The following is a 22,158-nucleotide window of genomic DNA, read 5'->3' on the forward strand; positions in this document are numbered from 1 at the left end:
ACCTATTTTAGAATATTTGTTACATTTAAAAGTAATAGGGTTGTCTTTGCCCTCCAGTAAGGCCCATGTAGCGGCAATAACAGTGCATCATACTCATGTTAATGGAAAATCTATTTTTTCATGTACATTGGTGAGAAACTTTTTAAGAGGCCAATTCAACCTGGATCCCTCATTATGGAACCTTGTCCCACCATGGAATTTGAATTTAGTTGTAACTCAACTCGTGTCTCACCCATTTGAACCTCTAATGAGCTGCTCTTTGTTTGCCTGTCTTTCAGTGAGGACAGCTTTTATAATAGCTATTATTTTCTGGTAGAAGACTAAGTGAACTGCATGTATTGATGACAGACCCCTTATACCAGTTTTTATAAAGACAAAAAGTGGTTCTTAGACCAGCTGCTAAATTCCTTCCCAAGGTAACTTTGGAGGTTTGTGTAAATCAAAGTATCAGTCTACCAATATTCTTTCCAAAGCCTCATTCAGGTAAAGGGAAGGCCAGATTACATTCATTAGCTGCTAAGAGAGCACTAGCATCTTACCTGGATAAAATATTTTCCCTTATTGATACACGCAAAGGTGCTGCTTAAAGGTTGGTTCACACTTTTGCGAAACATCATGCATTGGATCTGGCATCCATGGCTGATACTTTGGTAGAGCAGTACTCCAGTCTTTAACTATGACTTCACACCCCTCCAGCCAATTTACTATACTGCTTACTAAACTATCCCATGAGTAGAAATATGCAGAGGACACGCGAAGAAGTGAAGTTAGGTTACTTGTAACCGGAGTTCTTCGAGATGGACTCTGCATGTTCGTTCTCCCTGCCTATCTTCCCCATGCGGAGTCCAAATTTCAATATGTTGGGGTTCTGCTTTAGCAATGGAAGGGACTGAGGCGGCAACTGCTGCCACACCCCTTTTATACCCACACCCTCAGAACATGATAGAGCGAGGGGCGGGGGTGACACATTGGCACCCTGATAGGCACTATTCCCAGAGGGTTCTATCATCCTGCTGCATTGGCATAAGTCCCATGAGTGTGAATATGCAGAATCCAACTTGACAAACTCCAGTTACAAGTAACCAACCTTCATTTATGTGGGGGAGGGGGTTACACTATTAACACTTACGTGGTGAGGGAAGGGGAGGCAAGTTGGAGACAGGTGAGAAAGGAGGGTGATTGTTACCTTAGTAAAGGAGATGGGTAGGTGCAGATATAAGGCAACAAGGAACAGAGGAGGGGGAAAATATTGAAACTAAGGAGAGGCAAGTTAAATATTGCCCCAGGTACTTTGCTTATGTGAAATCCCTTTCTTGTTCCACTTCCTTCTGTTGTCCTTGTTGTCCTTATTGCCTAAATACAGTTCTAGAAAGCAGTTCTATTATTGTGAATGCCAGTCCAGCCGCAACTTCAGGAGCCCGTATGTAGATGGGGCTTCGACTGATGACACCATTGTCAGCACCATGCCATCTAACACTGCTGTCGGGTAGTCCAGTTGTTGCAGTGCTGAAATCTTGTTCACACTGTTGCTTCTACTGTTGCTATTATGGCTCCAGCTGAACCAGTATTAACTATAAACTCTGGGGGCGAGAGGGAAATCTAATATATGCAGAGCCTTTAGACCAGGGGTGGGCAACCTGTGGCTCCGGGGCAACCTGTGGCTCCGGAGCCACGTGCGGCTCTTCAGAAGTTAATATGCGGCTCCTTGTATAGGCCCCGACTCTGGGGCTGGAGCTCCAGGCTCCAACTTTTCAGTGTGCCGGGGGTGCTCACTGCTTAACCCCCAGCTCTGCCGCAGGCTCTGCCCCCACTCCACCCCTTCCTGCCCCCTCCCCTGAGCCTGGAGTGCCCTCGCTCCTCTCCCCTCCATCCCAGAGCCTCCTGCATGCCACGAAACAGCTGATTGGGAGGTGTGGGGAAGGAGGGGGAGGCACTGAACAGCAGGGCTGCCGGTGGGTGGGAGGTGCTGGGAGTGGGGTGGGGGAGCTGATGGGGGGGCTGCTGACCTATTACTGTGGCTCTTTGGCAATGTACATTAGTAAATTCTGGCTCCTTCTCAGGCTTAGGTTGGCCACCCCTTCTTTAGGCTAAGCTCTTTGGGGTGGTGCTTAGCCATAAAGTGTCTAGCATCTTTAGTGCCTTAGCATGTTTAGGTGCTGTGTAAATAACTTTCACTTTGAACAAATACCTTGATGACAGCCATTCACCCGAGGTGAGAAATAATTATAAATTGAATTTTAAGCCTAAAGCGATGGCATTGTTAGTGGAATAAGACCGCTTGCTGTTGGAAGTGCATGCACTTTAAGTTGTGAATCCAGAAGATAGAGTAGCTTTTAGATATGAATACTTAAGCATGTAATATATTATTCAGGATGTTGGTGAGTCTCTAGACAGTTGCATTTCAAGACTATTTTCAGTGGAGTTAAATATTTATAACCGCTGACTTTTATTTTGTGTATTTTTAGGAGAATTTAGTAGAGAGCAAACATCACAAGCTTGCTCGAAGTTTAAGAAGTGGGCCCTCTGATCATGATCTCAAGCCTAATGCAGCTACTCGAGATCAGCTTAATGTAAGTTTGTAACTTTCATTTGAGTTTTTGGTGTCTGTAAGAATACAGATTCAGTTTTGCTAAATGACTTTATTCAGTATCTGACGTCGAGTTTGAAGGGAATACAGTAGATGTTATGTGATTTCTTGTTAATGTGAACTTATGTGTTGTCAATAAGACAACTTGGAGGTGGGTGGTAGTTTGGCCCAGCTCATGAACGGCCAGTCATTCCCATCTGGTTACTTTGAGATGAGTTAGTCTTACTACACTCCTGAGTGCGAAGGAATCCGCATCACACATACTAACTGGCATTTTTGGCAGTCTTAGCAGCAGGGCCAAGGATTGATAGGTCTATGGATACCCTGACCTCTATGGGCGGTTCATCTAAGATCAGGGTTGAAGAGCATCACTGGTGTGTAGTATGGGGAAATTGTCCATTTTGTTCTGCTTGTCGATAGACAAAGGCCTTCATTCTACTATGTGGTCAGTACGGCACATGACACACTAAATTCTCTCAACTTCTTTAAAAGATCAATATGTATAATTTTTATGACAAATTATTCTCTGGAATTTTTTTAATAGATTATAGTGAGTTATCCACCAACAAAGCAACTGACCTATGAGGAACAGGATCTAGTTTGGAAGTTCAGATACTATCTTACTAATCAAGAAAAGGTAAAGTTAATTGTATTAAATATATACTGATCACTGTACATTGTTATTGAATAATTTATCTTCCGGTTTCTTGAGTGCAACTGCTTTTTTAAGTGTCTGCCTCTTCAGAGGTGTGAATCTCTGAGCTGACAAAGTATATTTAGTCAAGATATTGTTCATTAATGGAACAGCTATGCTGGTAAAGACTAGTGACCATATTTTTAAAATCCTATTGGCAAATACTTTTAAAACTTGCAGCTCAAAATCTCCAGTGAGTTCCTTTAAAATGCTCTTCTGCCAAGCCTGCCAGGATTAATCCACCAAAGAAAATTGGTGTTAACTTCTGCAAATATAGCACAAATTGCAAGCTACATGCGTCCTAGAGAATAGGATAGGTTACTGGAAAGTGAATTAAAACTAGATGGTCAAATAATGCCAAAAAAAAAAAAATGTATTGTTCAGTGATTGTTTAATGAATAGCATTGCATTGGCTCTAGCTGGTATCTTTCTAATTTGCCTTACGTGAGGCCCCAGAAAATGGAGGTGGACTATGTTAAAATGTTGAAATAGGTAACCGGTTAAAATTACCAGTTATTTTAGTGGCAGGTATTCAGTTATAAACAAGGCTGAAGCCATAGTCTTGATTTGTTTATATTTTTGGGTGACCTCTAGCGGAGGATCTAAATTCCTGATTCAGCAAATCATTTAAGTATGTGCTTTGCTGAGCTCTCTTCTTCCTATTCAGCTCCATACATTGAAGGAGTACTTGTGGCACCTTAGAGACTAACCAATTTATTTGAGCATGAGCTGTAGCTCACGAAAGCTCATGCTCAAATAAATTGGTTAGTCTCTAAGGTTCCACAAGTACTCCTTTTCTTTTTGCGAATACAGACTAACACGGCTGTTACTCTGAATCCATACATTGAGTAATCCTTAACACCTTGTTGTCAGTGCTTTGAGTCTAGCCAGTATTCTGTTAATGACTCCTGAAGTGAAAAGATTGTTTCAAAAGAAAAGGAAAAAAAAAAAATCAGAGTCCTTGATTTGCCAAATCTCTATAGCTGCCTTGCTGGTTGCTGCCACCTGATACCATAATTGCTCCTTGGGAATTGGACATTTTGCATAATGGAAGAGACCATTGATTGAGTCAGCATTGTCTCACTGAAGTATTTCCCACAGGCCTTTGGGGAAAAGGTGTCCCAGAGATCATCGGATTACTTCTGGAAAAGCTTGCTTGTGGTGGCTTGGGGGGAAAATGAAGTGACGCTGCAAACTGCTTGTGCACTCTATTATCAAGAACTACCAGAACTAAGTTCCCTCCATGTGCCTTAAGCAAAGGGTACAATCTATTACTGTGATCTGGAACATAGGGGTATTAAGTGGCTGAAAAAGAACATTCTTAGTAGGGCTGTCAAGCGAGAAAAAAAATAATCGTGATTTATTGCACAATTAATTGTGCTGTTAAACAATAATAGAATACCAATTTAAATATTTGTGGATGTTTTCTACATTTTCAAATATATTGATTTCAATTATAATACAGAATACCAAGTGTACAATGCTCACTTTATATTTATTTTTGTTTACAAATATTAGCACTGTAAAAAACAAAAGAAATAGGAATTTTCAATTCACCTAATACAAGTACTGTAGTGCAATCTCTTTATCATCAAAGTTGAATGTAGAATTATGTACAAAATGTAGAATTACAAATGTAGAATTATGTACAAAAAATAACAGCATTCAATAATAAATCAATGTAAAACTTTAGAGCCTGTAAGTCCACACAGTTGTACTTCTTTTCAGCCAGGTTTCAGAGTAACGGCCGTGTTAGTCTGTATTCGCAAAAAGAAAAGGAGTACTTGTGGCACCTTAGAGACTAACCAATTTATTTGAGCATAAGCTTTCGTGAGCTCACGAAAGCTTATGCTCAGATAAATTGGTTAGTCTCTAAGGTGCCACAAGTACTCCTTTTCTTTTCAGCCAATCGCTCAGACAAACAAGTGTGTTTACATTGGCAGGAAATAATCCTGCCCACTTCTTGTTTACAATGTCACCTGAAAGTAAGAACAAGCATTTACATGGCATTGTTGTAGCTGGGGTAGCAAGATATTTTCATGCCAGATGTGCTAAAGATTCATATGTCTCTTCATGCTTCAACCACCATTCCAGAGGACGTGTCCATACTGATGATGTATTCTGCTCGATAATGATCTAAAGCAGTGCGGACCAATGCATGTTCATTTTCATCATCTGAGTCCTATGTCACCAACAGAAAGTTGATTTTTGTTTTTGATGGTTTGGGTTTTGTAGTTTCTACATCAGAGTGTTGCTCTTTTAAGACTTCTGAAAGCATGCTCCACACCTCGTCCCTCTCTGATTTTGGAAGGCACTTCAGATTCGTAAACCTTGGGTTGAGTGCTGTAGCTATCTTTAGAAATCTGACATTGGAATTTTCTTTGTGTTTTGTCAGATCTGCAGTGAAAGTGTTCTTAAATCAAACAACATATGCTGTGTCGTCAGAGAGACTACCATAACGCAAAATACATGTCAGAGTGCGGGTAAAACCAGGGAGCAGGAGACATACAATTCTCCTACAATGAGTTCAGTCACAAATTTAATTAACACATGTTTTTTAACAAGCATCACTAGCATGGAACCATGTCTTCTGGAATGGTGGTTGAAGCATGAAGAGGCATATGAATGTTTAGCATATCTGGCATGTAATTACCTTGCAATGCTGGCTACAAAAGTGCTATGCGAACGCCTGTTCTCACTTTCAGGTGACATTGTAAATAAGAAGCGGGCAGCATTATCTTCCGTAAATGTGAACAAACTTGTTTGTCTGAGAGGTTGGCTGCACAAGAAGTAGGACTGAGAGGGCTGAGTGGGGGGAGGGATAGCTCAGTGGTTTGAGCATTGGCCTGCTAAACACAGGGTTGTGAGGTTAATCTTTGAGGGGGCCATTTGGGATCTGGGGCAAAAATTGGGGATTGGTCCTGCTTTGAGCAGGGGGTTGGACTAGATGACCTCCTGAGGTCCCTTCCAACCCAGATGTTCTATGATTCTATGACTTGTAGGCTCTAAAGTTTTACATTGTTATGGAGTGCGGTTATGTAACAAAAAAATCTACATTTGTAATTTGCACTTTCTCGATAAAGAAATTGCACTACAGTACTTGTATGACGTGAACTGAAAAATACTATTTCTTTTGTTTGTCATTTTTACAGTGCAGACATTTGTAATCAAAAGCAATATAAAATGAGCGCTGTACATTTTGTATTCTGTGTTCTAATTGAAATAGATATATTTGAAAATGTAGAAAAACATTCAAAAATATTTAATACATTTCAGTTGGTATTCTGTTGTTTAACAGAGTGATTAAAACTGCGTTTAATCGTGATTAATTTTTTTCGGTTAATCACATGAATTAACTGTGATTAATCAACAGCCCTAATTCTTAGTACTCTAGATAACAGTAAGGCTGATACTCTTAAAAAGCAAACAAATGTTTTTTCATTCAAGTTTGTGATATTAAGCAGAAAGATGGGTCTATTTAACACAACAATAAGACCCCTAAAACCTTGCAAAGACCCTTTTCCCCCAACAATCTCCACCATGATTGATGCAGATTTTAAGGGTTTATTTTCCCCTTTGGTGTGCTTGTAAACCCCATAGTCTCTAGTGATAATTGAGAGTGTTAAATGGGAGGAGAATAAATTGTGAATTTGAGATTTCTGCTACAGAAGATGTAATTCTCTTACACTGTAACACCTTATCTAAAGTCAGAGGGCCTTACAAAAATTGAAGAATTAATCCTCACAACACCCCAACAAGGTAGGTAAGAATTATCACCCCGTCTTATAGGTGTGCGGGCAATGATACATAGAGAGATTAAGTGACTTGGCCAATGTCATGCAGCAAGTCAGTAGCGTAACTTGGAATAGAATGGAGATCTGATTCCCACTGGTGTGTGGTCACACAAGTTTAGTTGCCCACAATATTGCCATTCACTTCAATTGGGTTCCCCTGGTTTATGCTAATATTATTGCAATAAGAATCTGGTCTTATGTCTTGTCTAGACTGAAACTAAAAAATATAACTCTAAATCTTCCGGTTCATTGATTTCTGTAATTGCTTAGGAATAGTCAGTTTTTCTAATCTTCTTTGTTTAGGCTTTGACGAAGTTCTTGAAATGTGTCAACTGGGACCTGCCCCAGGAGGCAAAGCAGGCACTGGAGTTACTGGGTAAATGGAAGCCAATGGACGTAGAAGATTCTCTGGAACTGTTATCATCTCATTTCACCAACCCAACAGTACGGCGATATGCTGTTGCCAGGTTGCAACAGGCAGATGATGAGGTATTAAAGGACTCTGCTGTTCCGTGTGTGTACTTTACTTTCACCCATGAGACAATCAAAGGACCTAATGTAGCACATGGAGAAATGTAGAGTTTCCATAATGTTTGCTACTACATGAATATTTATTACTTTTTATAGGAAGGTAATTATGAAAGATAATAAAAGGGTGATCAATGTAAGTTTCTGTTTTTAGAGAGAATAAAACTTCTAGCTTTATTAAGCAAAATTCCTCACAATGCAAATCAATACTCTTATTAGATGTCTTCAGCTATGCAGACTAAAACAATCGTACTTTCTCCCCACAACCCAAGAGATCAGTTTTGATGCTAACCTGTTCACTTCAAAATTAACTGCTCCGTTGTTGAATAGTATACCAGATGCTTCTAGCAATGTATTTTGTAAATACCAGGTATGTCCTGACATTGCATTCCTTTGAGGAAGAAGGTGCAGAAAGATATTCTATTAGCTAGAAATGAGATAAAACATTTGCGATAAAGGGGGATTTCTTTTTGAAAACCCATGTAAAAACACTCATTGAGTGGTGGGAACTTAATGGAATCTAATCTTTTATCTAGGTTTTAATATGCATATTACATCTGCCTCCTGTTTTTATGATAGGGAATCCTATGCACTCATGATTGTGCCTTCTGGGTGTCGTCTTAACACATTTTTTTAAAAGCAGCCCATAAAACTGACCGGCTCACAATAGGGAACACTAATTGCCCCCTAGTTAGCACCCATGCACAGTAAGACTGACTGACTCAGTAATACGCCCCATAATATTCTTGACCAAAAAGACATTCCTTGCACCATGCATTGAAGATCACTAAACAGGTTCTGGTAGACCAGCAGAGGGGGGAAATTCCTTAGGTGGTAATTAATTTAAAATCCTGTCTTAAGAATTCAAATCTAGGGACTGTTATATTGCTTTGTTGCTTTTATGATAGTGCATAAGGGAAGAGTCAGCATTGGATATCCAAGTCCCAGGCGCTGTCCAGCTTTTACAGATGGAAGTCAAACACATTAAAGTGAATAGTTTCACCAATTTTCATTGTATAAGACCAATATGGCTACATTAAACAGATAGTGGAAGTTGATTACAATAAGGTATGAGGAAGACTAACGCTAGCCACTCTAAAACAGAAATATACGCCCTTAGATGTGTATTTAAATTGCTATTGTGACTTTTTAATAATGAAAACAGTGCAAGAAATAGAAATCTGTGTGCAAAGTTATATTCATGACCACTCTCTCTACCCTACACTAGTCATTACTCAGTTCCTGATTCCATTTCTTTACTGATCACTGAACCCTGATTTAGGCTTGTGAATAAATGGTGTAATTCTCAAAAGTGCTGATAATCCAACAGCTCATCTCTCAGTGTATCTATTTTTTTTTTTCTCTGTGTTATCTCCTTCCAAGGATTTGTTGATGTACCTGTTGCAGTTGGTCCAGGCCTTGAAATATGAAAATTTTGATGACATAAAGAATGGGTTAGAGCCAAATAAGAGGGACAGTCAGGGTTCAATGTCTGAGAGTATGGCAACTTCAGGAATGAATGCTGCAGAAATAGACAGGTAAGGTGCTTTTGCTTCTAGAAGGGAAGAAACAAGTAATATTGGCATCAGCAGTAAAATACTGATTCTCTCTTGCAGGCATGCTGCAGTTTTGTCATTGGCATATACTAAGTTTATATTTCGGTTTCAGAGTAACAGCCGTGTTAGTCTGTATTCGCAAAAAGAAAAGGAGTACTTGTGGCACCTTAGAGACTAACCAATTTATTTGAGCATGAGCTTTCGTGAGCTACAGCTCACTTCATCGGATGCACCGATGAAGCTCATGCTCAAATAAATTGGTTAGTCTCTAAGGTGCCACAAGTACTCCTTTTCTTTTTAAGTTTATATTGCAAGCTTGCTACTCTTGCTTTATTTATGGGACCTTCATGATGCTTCCAGTCATTACCATGTTGAAGACTTAAAGCTCTGAAGCTGCTATGGGGTCTCTTTGGTTGAAAGTCTCATAGTGCCATTCCTGAGACATTAAAGCAGTTGTTTCATTCTTTGTATTTAAATACATCTAGCTAGTAATTGAACTGGGTGAGAATTTTTGGTAGAAAGTTTCTTTTAGAAATAGGTTGGGTTTCCTTAATCTGTATGTGGCTGGCTAGCAAGAGCCCAGTCATCTGAGGGTATCCAGCACAAACCTTTGTGATACTTGGTATAAAAATTTTAATTTGAAGAGGTCCTGGGCACTTTATTTTTTATGAAAACAGAAACAGAAGGCAAAGAAGTACTGAGGCCTGTGAATGCCTGTTCCCTGCAATACAGGAAAATTACTATGTGATTATTCATCACATATGATATTTTCCTCAGTCCTTCACAGAAGGACAGCCTCCATTGCCCAGGATTCCTACCTATTTGCGCTAGAGGAAAAGCCTTTCTTTAAATATAGCATTGTTAAGGGCTTATTCCTTCACCCACTTACTTCCCTGGTCCTTCTTGCATGAACAGAGAGCAAACAATTTGATGTTTATTGGGGTGAACTTCCAGCAAGCATGATTAGTTTCCTTCCTTAGTGTCCCCCTTCCCAGCTCTGACACCACAGAGCCTTACACCTGTGTCCCTGTTCCCATTCCTGCCCTTAGCCAAACATGATTCCAATTTCCCCACTCCCATTCCCTGTTCCCATTTCCCCCACCCACACACCCACCCACTTCCTGATTGACTGCAGGCTATATAGTAAAACTTGAGTTCTGCTTAGCTATACCTTAACCAATCATTTTCCTGAAATTTAACTAACCAATCCTAACATATTGTAACATGATTATGTAACCAATTATATCCCACCACCTTAATTAGTTTGCACCCAGCAAAATTAATTGTACAGCAGACAGGAACAATCACAGAACCAGAGATAATACAGACAAACAATAGCAAAGTGGGAACTATAATGACAAAACAATACAGAAGTGAGGATTTCACATCCCAGCTATTGATAAGTGAGTTCTTGCCAGACAGGATGCTATCAAACTAAGTTTCCTTTTACATTTTCTAGGCACTTCCCTTTCTCTGGAGGTGATAGGCATTATCAGGACAGGATTGTATTCCTAACAGCCCAAAAGCGCTTTAGTTCAATGTGACGATGTGACCAGTCGCTTCCCAGCTTATGGCTGCCTCTGCTGCTTAGCCAAAGGCCTTAGCCTAAGAACAGGGCCTCAGACTGTCACAGTAAGAGAAGGACCTTACACTGGCAGACAGTGATTTTGATTCTTTCTTTTATACCTCTATAACTAGCCAAATGATAAGAACACACCTAAATTCTTAGAGTACAGGCCTTTACTGACAGTCCTGAATATCTATATCCTAACACTCCACCCCTTTTTTTTCTTTTGGGATCCTCCTGCCCTGAATATCTATATCCTAACAAGCATCCACCAAGATTTTCACTCCTGCGTTTCAACTCCTTAGTATGAGACACACAGGACTCCCTAAGCTTCTGAAATACTTTAATCCTTAGAGCAATAGTACTGGGTGGAGCATGAGGTAGTCCCGTTACCAGCAGCCATGCACAAACCTCTATGTTTAAATGTTGCACATTAAATCTTCCAGTTGGTTCCATCTTGACTGTAGTTGCCAAAGCAGGTCCCCACAGGTGTGCTTGTCCAGTTGCTGCTCCAGTCCTTATACCTGAACTGATGTAAAGCATTGTCAGGTATCCCTCACGGTGTTCCTGCCCTTCCAGCCAGATTCAAGCTGTTAAATTTTTGCTTCAGAGCTTAAGCCCAGCTCTCTTGGAGCTATATTTTTAAAAGCACCAAAGAAACTTAAGTGCCCAAGTCGCTTTTGAAAATGGGACTTAAGCTCCTAGGAGTTAGATGACTTAGATGTTTCTGAAAACTTTATCTATGGCAGTTAGTGTCTGTGCTTAAGGTGCCTTGTAGTCACTTCAATACTGACTTGACATTTAAGCATTCAAATTCAGTGATTCTTTTTGATAGCCTACTCTTGAGAGAGTGTTTTCAGAGTCCCAAAGGAGGAAGGAAGGCAGACCACTTTTCTGGCTTCAAATAATGTCTGTGTGACAGAGCAGTGTCACTGAAAGGCTAAAATCTACTGCCTCAGACTAAAACTAAGTGCAGGGGCATCAGATTTGCCTGCAGATATCTCACAATGCACTGGGAATGTGAAGAATTCGTCTAACCTCTCCTAGTGAGATTGTCATGAATCTGATTTTGAAGCAAGCCCTGTAGTGCTTTGAAAGGAAGTCACTCAAAGCAAAAACCTGAGCTGATCAAGACTATATGTTGATGATGTGGCCTGTTCCGGCACAAACCTTACTTCTCCTGATAGGCATAGTGAGAGAGCTTCACCACTGAAGCATCCTACTACACCATCTTGCTTGAAATAGGCTCTGCCAGCACTCTGATCGTTCACGTGCTTGAAGTTTTCATGCTTAATTTTTTTACAACCACATTATAACTAAGTTTAGATTTTTCTGTAGGAATTAATGTTGCCACTGTTGTTAGTTATCGAGCCTGTTTGGCTAATCATAGTCCATTCTTGTAGGTTTCCCAATCTAGTTAATATCCATTGCAAATGGAATGTACACCATGGTTTTAGTTTTTTTAAACTGTTAATGTGATCCCAAATCCTAACTGTAAAACATGTGCTGCTTCTTTACTTTACAGCTCCCAGATCATAGCAAGTCCCCTTCCTCCTGTATCCTCCCCACCTCCTGCTTCTAAAACAAAGGATTCTGCAGAGAGTGAAAACCTTGAAGTAAGTAAAACATCTTAGTTATTAACTAAGAAGTATCCAAGATGATAACTGAATGGGTATTTGTTTTGTATTGGTCTTTATCCCATAGAATTTGGCTAATCTAAATATAACAAGTTCGTAAACTTGTTATGATGTTTGACTGTTCCTGAAAGTACATTGCTGCATGGTCCAAAAGATAAGACTTTAGTTTTAACTCTTGCCCTGGGAATATAAATGTGTTAAGATGAAAATTTCAAGTGAACTAAATATAGATTACTTTATTAAGAAAATACTGATGGTTTTTCTGAATGTTTATATCCAAGTTGTTTATGAACACAGTCACACTAATAGGAATAGGTTTATGTTACATTATGTATATTTCTGTTAAGCACAAAGATCAGTACCATTTGGTAAAGATAAAAATGAATGTAGAAAAAAATAATGAGCATATAATATTACATTCAAGGTAACTTGACTGTGCCTACATATATTCTAGTCCCACCTTCCTGCACCGCAGAGCCCGCACCCCAGCCAGAGCCCGCACCCTCCAACCCCCACTGCAACCCCCCCGCCCCAGCCCAGAGCTCCCTCTCGCACCCTGAACTCCACATTTCTGGCTCTACCCCAGAGCCCACATCCCCCCTGGAGCCTTCACCCGCCCCTGCACCACAACCCCCAATTTCATAAGCATTCATGGCCTGCCATACAATTTCTATACCCAGATGTGGCCCTTGGGCCAAAAAGTTTGCCCACTCCTGCTCTAGCAGAAGTTCCCTCCTCAGCCCTGGCAGCTTCCTTGCAGGCAGCTTCTTTCCCTGGGTTGGACTGAGTTTTCAAGTTCATTCCCCTTCCGGCTGGAGGGGAGGGAGGGTGAAAACAACCGCTCCCCTTCCTGGCTGGGGGGGTGGGTGGGGAGTGGAGACTCCAAACTCGGTGCTACTCCTGCTCTGCTAGCTCCAGCTGCCTTGGGCTGGCAGCACCAGTGTCTTCACCTCCTAGCTGTAAGTGGCTGCCCCACGAGTGGCAATGGGAACAGGCAGCCCACATGTGCTTACCTTGAAGATGCAGTACAGACACAGTAGAGTACTTGAGTTTTTTTGTTTTTGTTTTTGTTTGGGGAGGTCTCTGCTGCTGTGTGATTGGTTACTTCCGGTTTCACACGGTATCCAGTTGACCGTTCAGTCCGTAACTCTGGTGTTCCTACCTTTGAGGTTCTACTGTGTAACTTTTTTTTTCACTTTTTAATTTATTCCAGCAAGACCTTTGCACTTTCTTGATATCCCGAGCCTGCAAGAATTCCACCCTGGCTAACTACTTATATTGGTATGTCAAGTCTTACTTCGTATTATAGTAGCACTGAGGGTCTCCAAATTTGAGATTAGGGTCCAATTGTGCAAGGTGCTGTACAGACACAGAATAAAAGCTAGTCCTTGCCCTGAGGAACTTAATATCTAAATTTGAGACAGATGCAACAGTGGGTTTAAATAAACAAAAGGAGGGATGAGGATTACACAGTGTGCAGTTACATAGTATAAAGATGCAAAAAGAAAAGGAGTACTTGTGGCACCTTAGAGACTAACCAATTTATTTGAGCATGAGCTTTCGTGAGCTACAGCTCATGCTCAAATAAATTGGTTAGTCTCTAAGGTGCCACAAGTACTCCTTTTCTTTTTGCGAATACAGACTAACACGGCTGTTACTCTGAAACCTGTCATAGTATAAAGATGGCAGTCACTGGTTTACAGAATAACAAATGTGTATGCATATGTCTCTAGATAAAGTGAGAGCATTATATTTGCAATGATCAAAATACAATTTTAAATTCTCACTTTATGGTCTAAAAGTGTCATTCAATTGGAATAAATAAACACTGTAATTCAGTTTTGGATTGTGTAATAATTTTTTGGCTTTCATAGCAATCTGTCTATAGTACTCAGTTCGTGCACTGTATTCTAGCACTTAATAAAATGCATAATTGGCATAAGTCATTGTAAACCTGTTGTGCTAAACTAAGACTTGCTTGATTAGCTATCACGGATGAGTACCATAGGATATCTAAATAAGACAGTGCTGCAAATGGTTCCCCCTCACCCCCTTTATGAATGACCTATAGTTGTGATGCCTTGTCCAGGTGATTGAAGTTTTGCACTTAAATCACTGCACTAAATATGTACCCAGGTTTTATAATTCTATATGTCATTGATTGAAAATGGTTATCAGTAGTATGCTGTAACTAATACTAATATGCTATGAATAGCACATATGGTTGGAAATGAAAGGGGTGAATTAAAATACATTGTCCAAAATGGTGTGCCAAAAAAATGACTTATTCTGACAGTGCTTCCAGTTGTAAATCCATCCTCGCAAAATATCTCCTTGTTTTCCCTCTCACGTACAATATTTAAATTTAAAAATATTAATCAAATGGAAGCATGATTTACTACAACACATGGTGAACATGCTAGCATACACTTTTTCTCTGTCATAGCCTAGAATATTTGTTTAAATTAAAAATATAATGGGCTACTTTTCTGAAGATAAGGAACTACAAGCGTGATTACTGGAAATAGAAGTTAAATATTTGGTCTGGTCAAACATTCTTATTTATTGAAATAGAAATAACTTAGTCTAGCTTCGCTCACTTAAATGTGTGGTTCATTTCACAGTCATTACTGAAGCTTTTGCATTTTTCCAATTACATAAAACCCAAAACCTTTTCATACATGCAAGATTGTGTGCGGTTTGTATCACTAGAGAATACAAGTACATTGCATTCTGAAACTTGGAACAAACTTTCTTCTTCCTAACTCATTCAGTCAACAAACTGTCAAGCTCTCTCAAAACACTCTTGCCTTCTGACCACAAAATCAACTAATTTATTCTTTCTTTTCCTTTCAGACATCTCAATTTCTCAGTGACAAAATCCAAATGTCACAGCTCCAGTTTGATCTGGCATAGCCATAAATCCTTTTGGCTGCTGATCACATTATGTTTTTCAGCTAACCAGACGCAGCATGAGCTTAAAGCAATCAATAGAAAAATTCAGTAATCCTTGAAACTCCGGCATCACATTCATATTACTGTGATATTAGAGCCATTCCTGTACTTTTTCACGTTTGTGCATAGATGACTAAAACTGTGTTTTGTGTATGCACCATCTACTGAGGCATATGATATCAGGCCTTTGGGCCTGCCTCTCGAGAAGTTAGAGAGACACCATGTAGTACTTTCCTTTGCAAAGAAAGATGAGATAAAGGCACATTTTAACGCATTTCTTTGCATTTTCCCTATTCCCCTTCGCTTGTTGAGTACATAAGCTTTGAAAATATACATGAGAAGCTGTCAGACTTCATTTCCTCTGTAGTAAGATCTAAATTCGTAGTCTTAAAAAAGGCTATCCTACTAGTAATCACTGCTGCAAGAGTAAGAGAGCTTTGGAAATGACTTCTGGTTAGCTATAGGATTTATCAAAATTATAGCCCTTGTGAAATACAAGTATTTGTCTGGATACTGAATGTATTTCACATTTTGTTATGAATTTGTAAATTAGTTTAGAACGATGTATCGCAGACAAGCTTGATGGAAAATTCACACTTGATATGTAGCAAGCTCTTGAATCAATTTGAAGAGAGAGCCCACGACAGCAGATTATCTAATGGATTGTGCAGTTTCCTGCAGTTGATTTTCTACATTGAGAAGAGACCATTTTGATACATTCTTCTATGGCTACCAAATTTAGATATTAATCCTTGTCTACTCAAAACATGCTCTTCAATCCAGAAATGTAGCTAGGTCATACAATCCTCTGCACCTAGTCCTTGTATCCATGTGCAGTTTTGTCAACTTTTGCATAGTTTTGTCTTGGGAATGGAATTGCAGCTCCATTTTTGAATTGGCTCAAGTTGTCACCTCGTTTCCTCCTTTCATCTCCCATGCTGTTAAATGAATTTCTTTCTCTTTCAGGTGCCTGACACAGTGTTTAATTTGCGCCAGGGCTTGCCAGGGTTGAGTCCTGACACCGCTGGGCTTGGCAGTTCATAGCCCCGGCACCTCTAGGCTTGCTGTATCTGTTACGAATGTAAAAAAATTGCTTGAGCCCCAGCACCTCTTTCATTACAAATTAAGCACTGACTGGACAGTAGTTGTCCCAGCATATAACCAGTTTCAGTGATCTAAAATGGAAACAAAGTATATGTTGCATAAGATAAGTAGAAACGTAATTGTTCAGCAGAGCATAAAATCAACTAGACTTAATATTAGGAAAAGTGTAGTTAGCTCGGCTCTCAGATTTATTCATTTGGTTTAATTTGTAATCAACATTCTTGTCAGCACTCCTCAAACTTGCTATGGTCTTTCTCAGTATTTAAAAACCCAGTTATCCAATCAGTAACAAAAATATTCTGCCCATGCACCTCTGATGTTGGAGGAGGTATTCCATTGAGCCTGTGTAGTGCCTAACATGTTGGAGCTCCAGTCCTGGGGCACCACCATAAGGTAAGCAGAAAGGTAACTGTCACAGCATGGGTGGAATTAGTCCATAACGTCTGTGAAGACTGATTAGGTTCACTACATTTGCATAGTCACTTGATCTATTTCAAACCAAGCATTAGAAAATGTAATGTATTCAGTTAGATATTAAATAGCCCCGCCTAGAATACGCACATGTCAAGGTTCCTCCCCCACTCTGAACTCTAGGGTACAGATGTGGGGACCTGCATGAAAAACCTCCTAAGCTTATCTTTACCAGCTTAGGTCAAAACTTCCCCAAGGTACAAAATATTCCACCCGTCGTCCTTGGATTGGCCGCTACCACCACCAAACTAATACTAGTTACTGGGGAAGAGCTGTTTGGACGCGTCTTTCCCCCCAAAATACTTCCCAAAACCTTGCACCCCACTTCCTGGACAAGGTTTGGTAAAAAGCCTCACCAATTTGCCTAGGTGACTACAGACCCAGACCCTTGGATCTGAGAACAATGAAAAAGCATTCAGTTTCTTACAAGAAGACTTTTAATAAAAATAGAAGTAAATAGAAATAAAGAAATCCCCCCCCTGTAAAATCAGGATGGTAGATATCTTACAGGGTAATTAGATTCAAAAACATAGAGAACCCCTCTAGGCAAAACCTTAAGTTACAAAAAAGATACCCAGACAGAAATAGTTATTCTATTCAGCACAATTCTTTTCTCAGCCATTTAAAGAAATCATAATCTAACACATACCTAGCTAGATTACTTACTAAAAGTTCTAAGACTCCATTCCTGGTCTATCCCCGGCAGAAAACCAGCATATAGACAGACACACAGACCCTTTGTTTCTCTCCTTCCTCCCAGCTTTTGAAAGTATCTTGTCTCCTCATTGGTCATTTTGGTCAGGTGCCAGCGAGGTTACCTTTAGCTTCTTAACCCTTTACAGGTGAGAGGAGCTTTCCCCTGGCCAGGAGGGATTTCAAAGGGGTTTACCCTTCCCTTTATATTTATGACAGCACAGTTGTATGTATTGTGCTATATTATATCTCAGAGGATAGAAGGAGGATAATTGACAAACCGCCTGTTTTGGTTAGCATTACTTTATCGTTTATAAGTGAAATTATATTTCTATGCTGCATATGAAATAACCTATAAGGTCAATCAGAGTAAGAACCACACACAATTTACCAAAATAAGGCATGAAATTAAAAATGATTGTAAAATATTGTTCTCTTCTTTGGTTGTGGCCTCTAATCTGGTGGTCCTTTAAAAAATGAACAGTAACCTCTTTGCAAAGCCATGCTCTGGGATCACTCAATTATTCTTCCACCCCAATTGCTGATGGAACATGCAGTGACAATGCATTGGGCGGGGGAGAATGGGGGTTCAAGAGGTTGTTTGCACTGCCATTTTGTAGCACTCAGATTAGGAATGGGTAATAGAGCAGTGAGAATGGTGGAAATACTCCTCTCAATGAGTGGTAGGACAAATGATTAGTGTAGATGGATATGCAATGGGGCAGAGGTGTGTGTCTGGTATACCCATCCATACGTGCTCCGTTTGAGTGCTACCACTCTGTCTTAAGTGAAAGTAAATCTCAAGTGTTTCAAGTACTCCATATATCAGTGGAAAGACCCAGGGTGTCTGTCCCTGATACTGCTACCTGAAGGTTCAGGTTTTGCCCTGAATCAAGTAAAGATTAGTTTTGCTGTAATTGCAGATCTTTATTACACAGCTGTAGTACTGCACAGGTAAGGGATTTGTGTTGCAGAAGGACAACCTAACTGAGATTGTTTTTGTGTTAAAGGTATGTAATAGTGGAATGTGAAGACCAAGACACTCAGCAGAGGGATCCAAAAACTCATGAAATGTACCTAAATGTGATGAGACGGTTTAGTCAGGCTCTATTAAAGGTAACCCATCCCTTAGGTAATGAAAGATTAAGCAGTTTGCAGGTATTTGCTTTCTTTAAAAAGACACTAGTTTCCTATGATGCCATAGCATAAGCATTGCAGTCTGCCAAACCCCTACTTCTCCCTGGAATTAATTTGATCTGCTGTAAATGGTGTAATTTTAGTTCAGAACAAATGAATGCAACTATCAAGGGAAGTGTTTCCCTTTCTCTATTTGTTGCTTTTCAGGTAAATTGTAAACTGACTTTTCATATCATGCTTGCCTGTAGACCCCTTGCATCTGGCAGTGAATGTCTGATATTTTGGAGGAATATTTGGCCCTGCTTGACAAACTGGAGGCTGGATCACTAGCCTTTGCTGAATCAAGAAGCAGTGCCAATCTGTGTGTCAGCAGTAGAGGGTGCTGATGTAGTGAAAAAGGGTCCTTCTCCTGAGCTATAGTTCATAACATCTGGCATATATGTACAGAGTTAGCTGGCTTAAGTCCAACAGTCAGGTATCTTTCATTGCATTTTACTTCACATCTCATTAATGCTGCTTCAAGGTTTTTATGTGACTCATGTAGTACAAAGGCATATTTCACATGCAAGAATCTTCATGAAACTTACTTCCCCCCCCCCCCCCCCTGTGAATTAGTTTGTCATGCATGAATGTTTACCCCTCAAATTATTATTGTTGATGTAAATGGAAGTGCACTGAAAGGTCAGATAACTGATTGCCAGCTATGGTAATTCTGATTACATTTTACAGAAAATACTGTGCTTTGAATGAACTCTGAAATGAAAGATAATTGATCTTTTTTATTAACTTGGGAAATCTAGCTAGACTAAGAATAAATGTACAAATTTCAGATGTAATTATGGAACAAAGACCTAATTTTCTGTTTCTTTTTCATTCACGTAGGGTGATAAATCTGTCAGGGTTATGCGTTCTTTGCTGGCAGCGCAGCAGACATTTGTAGATCGACTGGTTCATCTAATGAAGGCAGTGCAGCGTGAAAGTGGGAATCGTAAAAAAAAGGTAAATGCAGGAATAAAAAAAATTGTGGTTAAAATTTTAGAGTAGGAGTGTTAGTTTTCACTGGAAACTTTTGATAAGTTGTGTAACAAGATATTCTGAATTTTTCTAATGTCTTATCTAGTTAAGCATATATGCTAATATGCAGTGTATGTGTTTTGGTTAGACTGAAGTATTTTAGCTCTTTTGGCCTTTTTTGCTTTGAGCTATTCTAGTTCTGTTTGTTTGGGTTTTTTTGGTCGCCTTTTTGGAAACACACATGGAAGACTCAAATTTCTGGGAAATTTTTTCTCAAAGATGCTTTTTGATCAATTTATTTTTCCTCTCTAATTTATACAACTATAACTGTCTTGTACCCTCTGGAAGGTGTATTCAGAGTAGCGCTTTGGCTCTAAGGGTACATCTACACAGCAGCTGGGAAGTGTGATTCCTACCTCAGGTAGATGTACATGCACTAGGTCTGCTTGAACTAGTGCCTAAAAACAGTGTGGTCATGGCAGCTGCCTGAATGCAATTCTGCCTGACCCTCTCTCCGGGTATGTACTTGGGTAGCTTATGTTTTGCGTTTTTTAGACAGGGTTTTTTACGCCTTTCTTAGCTATTAATTGTGGTATATTTACTGTGTCAGTAGTTTATCTATTTTTTCCCCTTTCACCCTTTGGTGAGTGGAGTTAGAAACCGATGGGTTTTTTGGTTGTATATTTATGATTCTTGATTTTCTTTTAATCTTTTTGGTCCTGTGTTTTTGAGACATTTGACTGTATGCCATGTTCATTCTATTCATTTTATCTTTGTTACTGCTTGTGTCCTTCAGTCCTTCAATAGCATCGTTAATAACAGTTTCACCACCTCCTTTCTCCCCCAAAAATGTTGTGCTGAAAATTTCATTTCCTTATTGTAGGACCCATTTTCCATAGCATGTACTAAATTACTTTTTAATACTGATTTGTGCCTGAGATTTTCATATACATTTACATGGAAAAGTATGAATGTGGTATAGCAGCAGCAAGACACTGGAAACCACCATAATCCTAAATACTAATATAGATTGAGACATATGGACTTCATAATCTGATTTTAGACTAATCATTAGATTTTACTATCATCTCCTCCTTAATCCACCAGAAAATCTGGATAAGAATCAGGATCTTTCTAATTAAAAACAAACTTTGCATTGTAGCTGAGCTTTCAGAGATCTTGGATACACACTGAAAATGTCTGAACTTTATTACAAATATTAGCTGAAGAGCTTGATACTATATGTTCCAATCTCTATATAGTGTTTTTTAAGATCCAAGTATTTATGGCATATGAGTTAAAATGAACAAAAACAACACAACAACTCCCTTTTTATATGTTTATTGGTTCTTTATACCAATATTCAACAAGGAGCTTTAATCTTCTGTGAGGTCTTGGATATTTTTAATATGCATTTATAACTTTCATCAAGCCTGTTAAGTTGAATTTATTTGAACGAACACACACACACACACTCTCACACTCTGTTTATCCAGAAAAAGGAATATATTTAGTCATGCTTTGTGTGATTGTATCTATAATACATAAAGGGGAAAATACATTATGAAAATTGGGTAATATGCATATGTTCTTGAAATGTGCTTCTGGCCTATAATCTATCCTACACATAAACCACAGAGAAACACTTGCAACATGTATCGTATATAGTAATTGCCGACATATTTCTATATAACTCAAATGTGTGGGTTCGGGCTATCATCTGGCCTGCAGCAACTGGCCATTGTAAATATGCCCAGGGGTGTTTGAGCTAATATAGTGGACCTATGCCCCTCCGGTTTGCCTCTGGCTGGTGGTAAAATCAGTGGAATCTGCTGCATCTCTCTTCACTTCTTGTCTATTCTGTGCATGGTTGGCAGGAGGAAATAGGGCGGCTGTTGAGCATTTGGTGCATAAGTTCTTTATTATATAGGCTATTAGGTAAATAGTTCTGACTGAATTGTAGTTTTAAAAATGTGTGCAGTATTGATTATTTTAAAATATAGTAGATTCAATATTATAAATCTAGGGCCAGCTCCTACAGTGAGATTGTCGCAGGTTTTTACCACCACGAGTGAACCCGTTGAAGTCAGCAGGGCTCCATACAGGTGCAGGGCTCCATCAGTATAATTCCAAGTGCAGGATCATATCCTAGAGCAGTGAGACTCAGAGTGTGGCTTGTGAGCCGCAAGTGGCTCTTTAATGCATCTTCTTTGGCTCTTTGAAGCACATGATATAAAACACTGTGTGATTTAATTATTAACCAGTTATTAAGTTATTAATCAGGATGCTTTCATCATGTTATTAACCAATTAGGTTATCAACTTGCACTAAGTTTATTAACTTATTTGCTGTGAGAATTATATAAAAGTAAATATTTCCCCCATCATACAGTTTTAAATATGAATAGTTCTATAGTAACTG

General features: G+C 39.4%; 1 protein-coding gene across 7 annotated transcripts in view; it reads left to right on the forward strand.

Annotated features, from left to right (window-relative positions):
• Positions 1 to 22,158, forward strand: part of PIK3C3 (phosphatidylinositol 3-kinase catalytic subunit type 3) — a 137,258-nt gene that overhangs the window by 37,301 nt on the left and 77,799 nt on the right. For all 7 annotated transcript variants that reach the window (XR_012158836.2, XM_073343431.2, XM_073343433.2 and 4 more), the window contains 8 exons: positions 2,466 to 2,570; positions 3,132 to 3,224; positions 7,379 to 7,564; positions 8,987 to 9,141; positions 12,252 to 12,342; positions 13,577 to 13,644; positions 18,597 to 18,702; positions 19,606 to 19,722. Coding sequence is in view for 6 of the 7 variants with exons in the window: in XM_073343431.2 (XP_073199532.1) it covers positions 2,466 to 2,570; positions 3,132 to 3,224; positions 7,379 to 7,564; positions 8,987 to 9,141; positions 12,252 to 12,342; positions 13,577 to 13,644; positions 18,597 to 18,702; positions 19,606 to 19,722 (921 nt within the window). In the remaining variant the exon portion in view is untranslated. The remainder of the gene's footprint in view (positions 1 to 2,465; positions 2,571 to 3,131; positions 3,225 to 7,378; positions 7,565 to 8,986; positions 9,142 to 12,251; positions 12,343 to 13,576; positions 13,645 to 18,596; positions 18,703 to 19,605; positions 19,723 to 22,158) is intronic.

The sequence above is a fragment of the Lepidochelys kempii genome, chromosome 5 (genome assembly GCF_965140285.1).
Source record: "Lepidochelys kempii isolate rLepKem1 chromosome 5, rLepKem1.hap1, whole genome shotgun sequence".
NCBI lineage: Eukaryota > Metazoa > Chordata > Testudines > Cheloniidae > Lepidochelys > Lepidochelys kempii.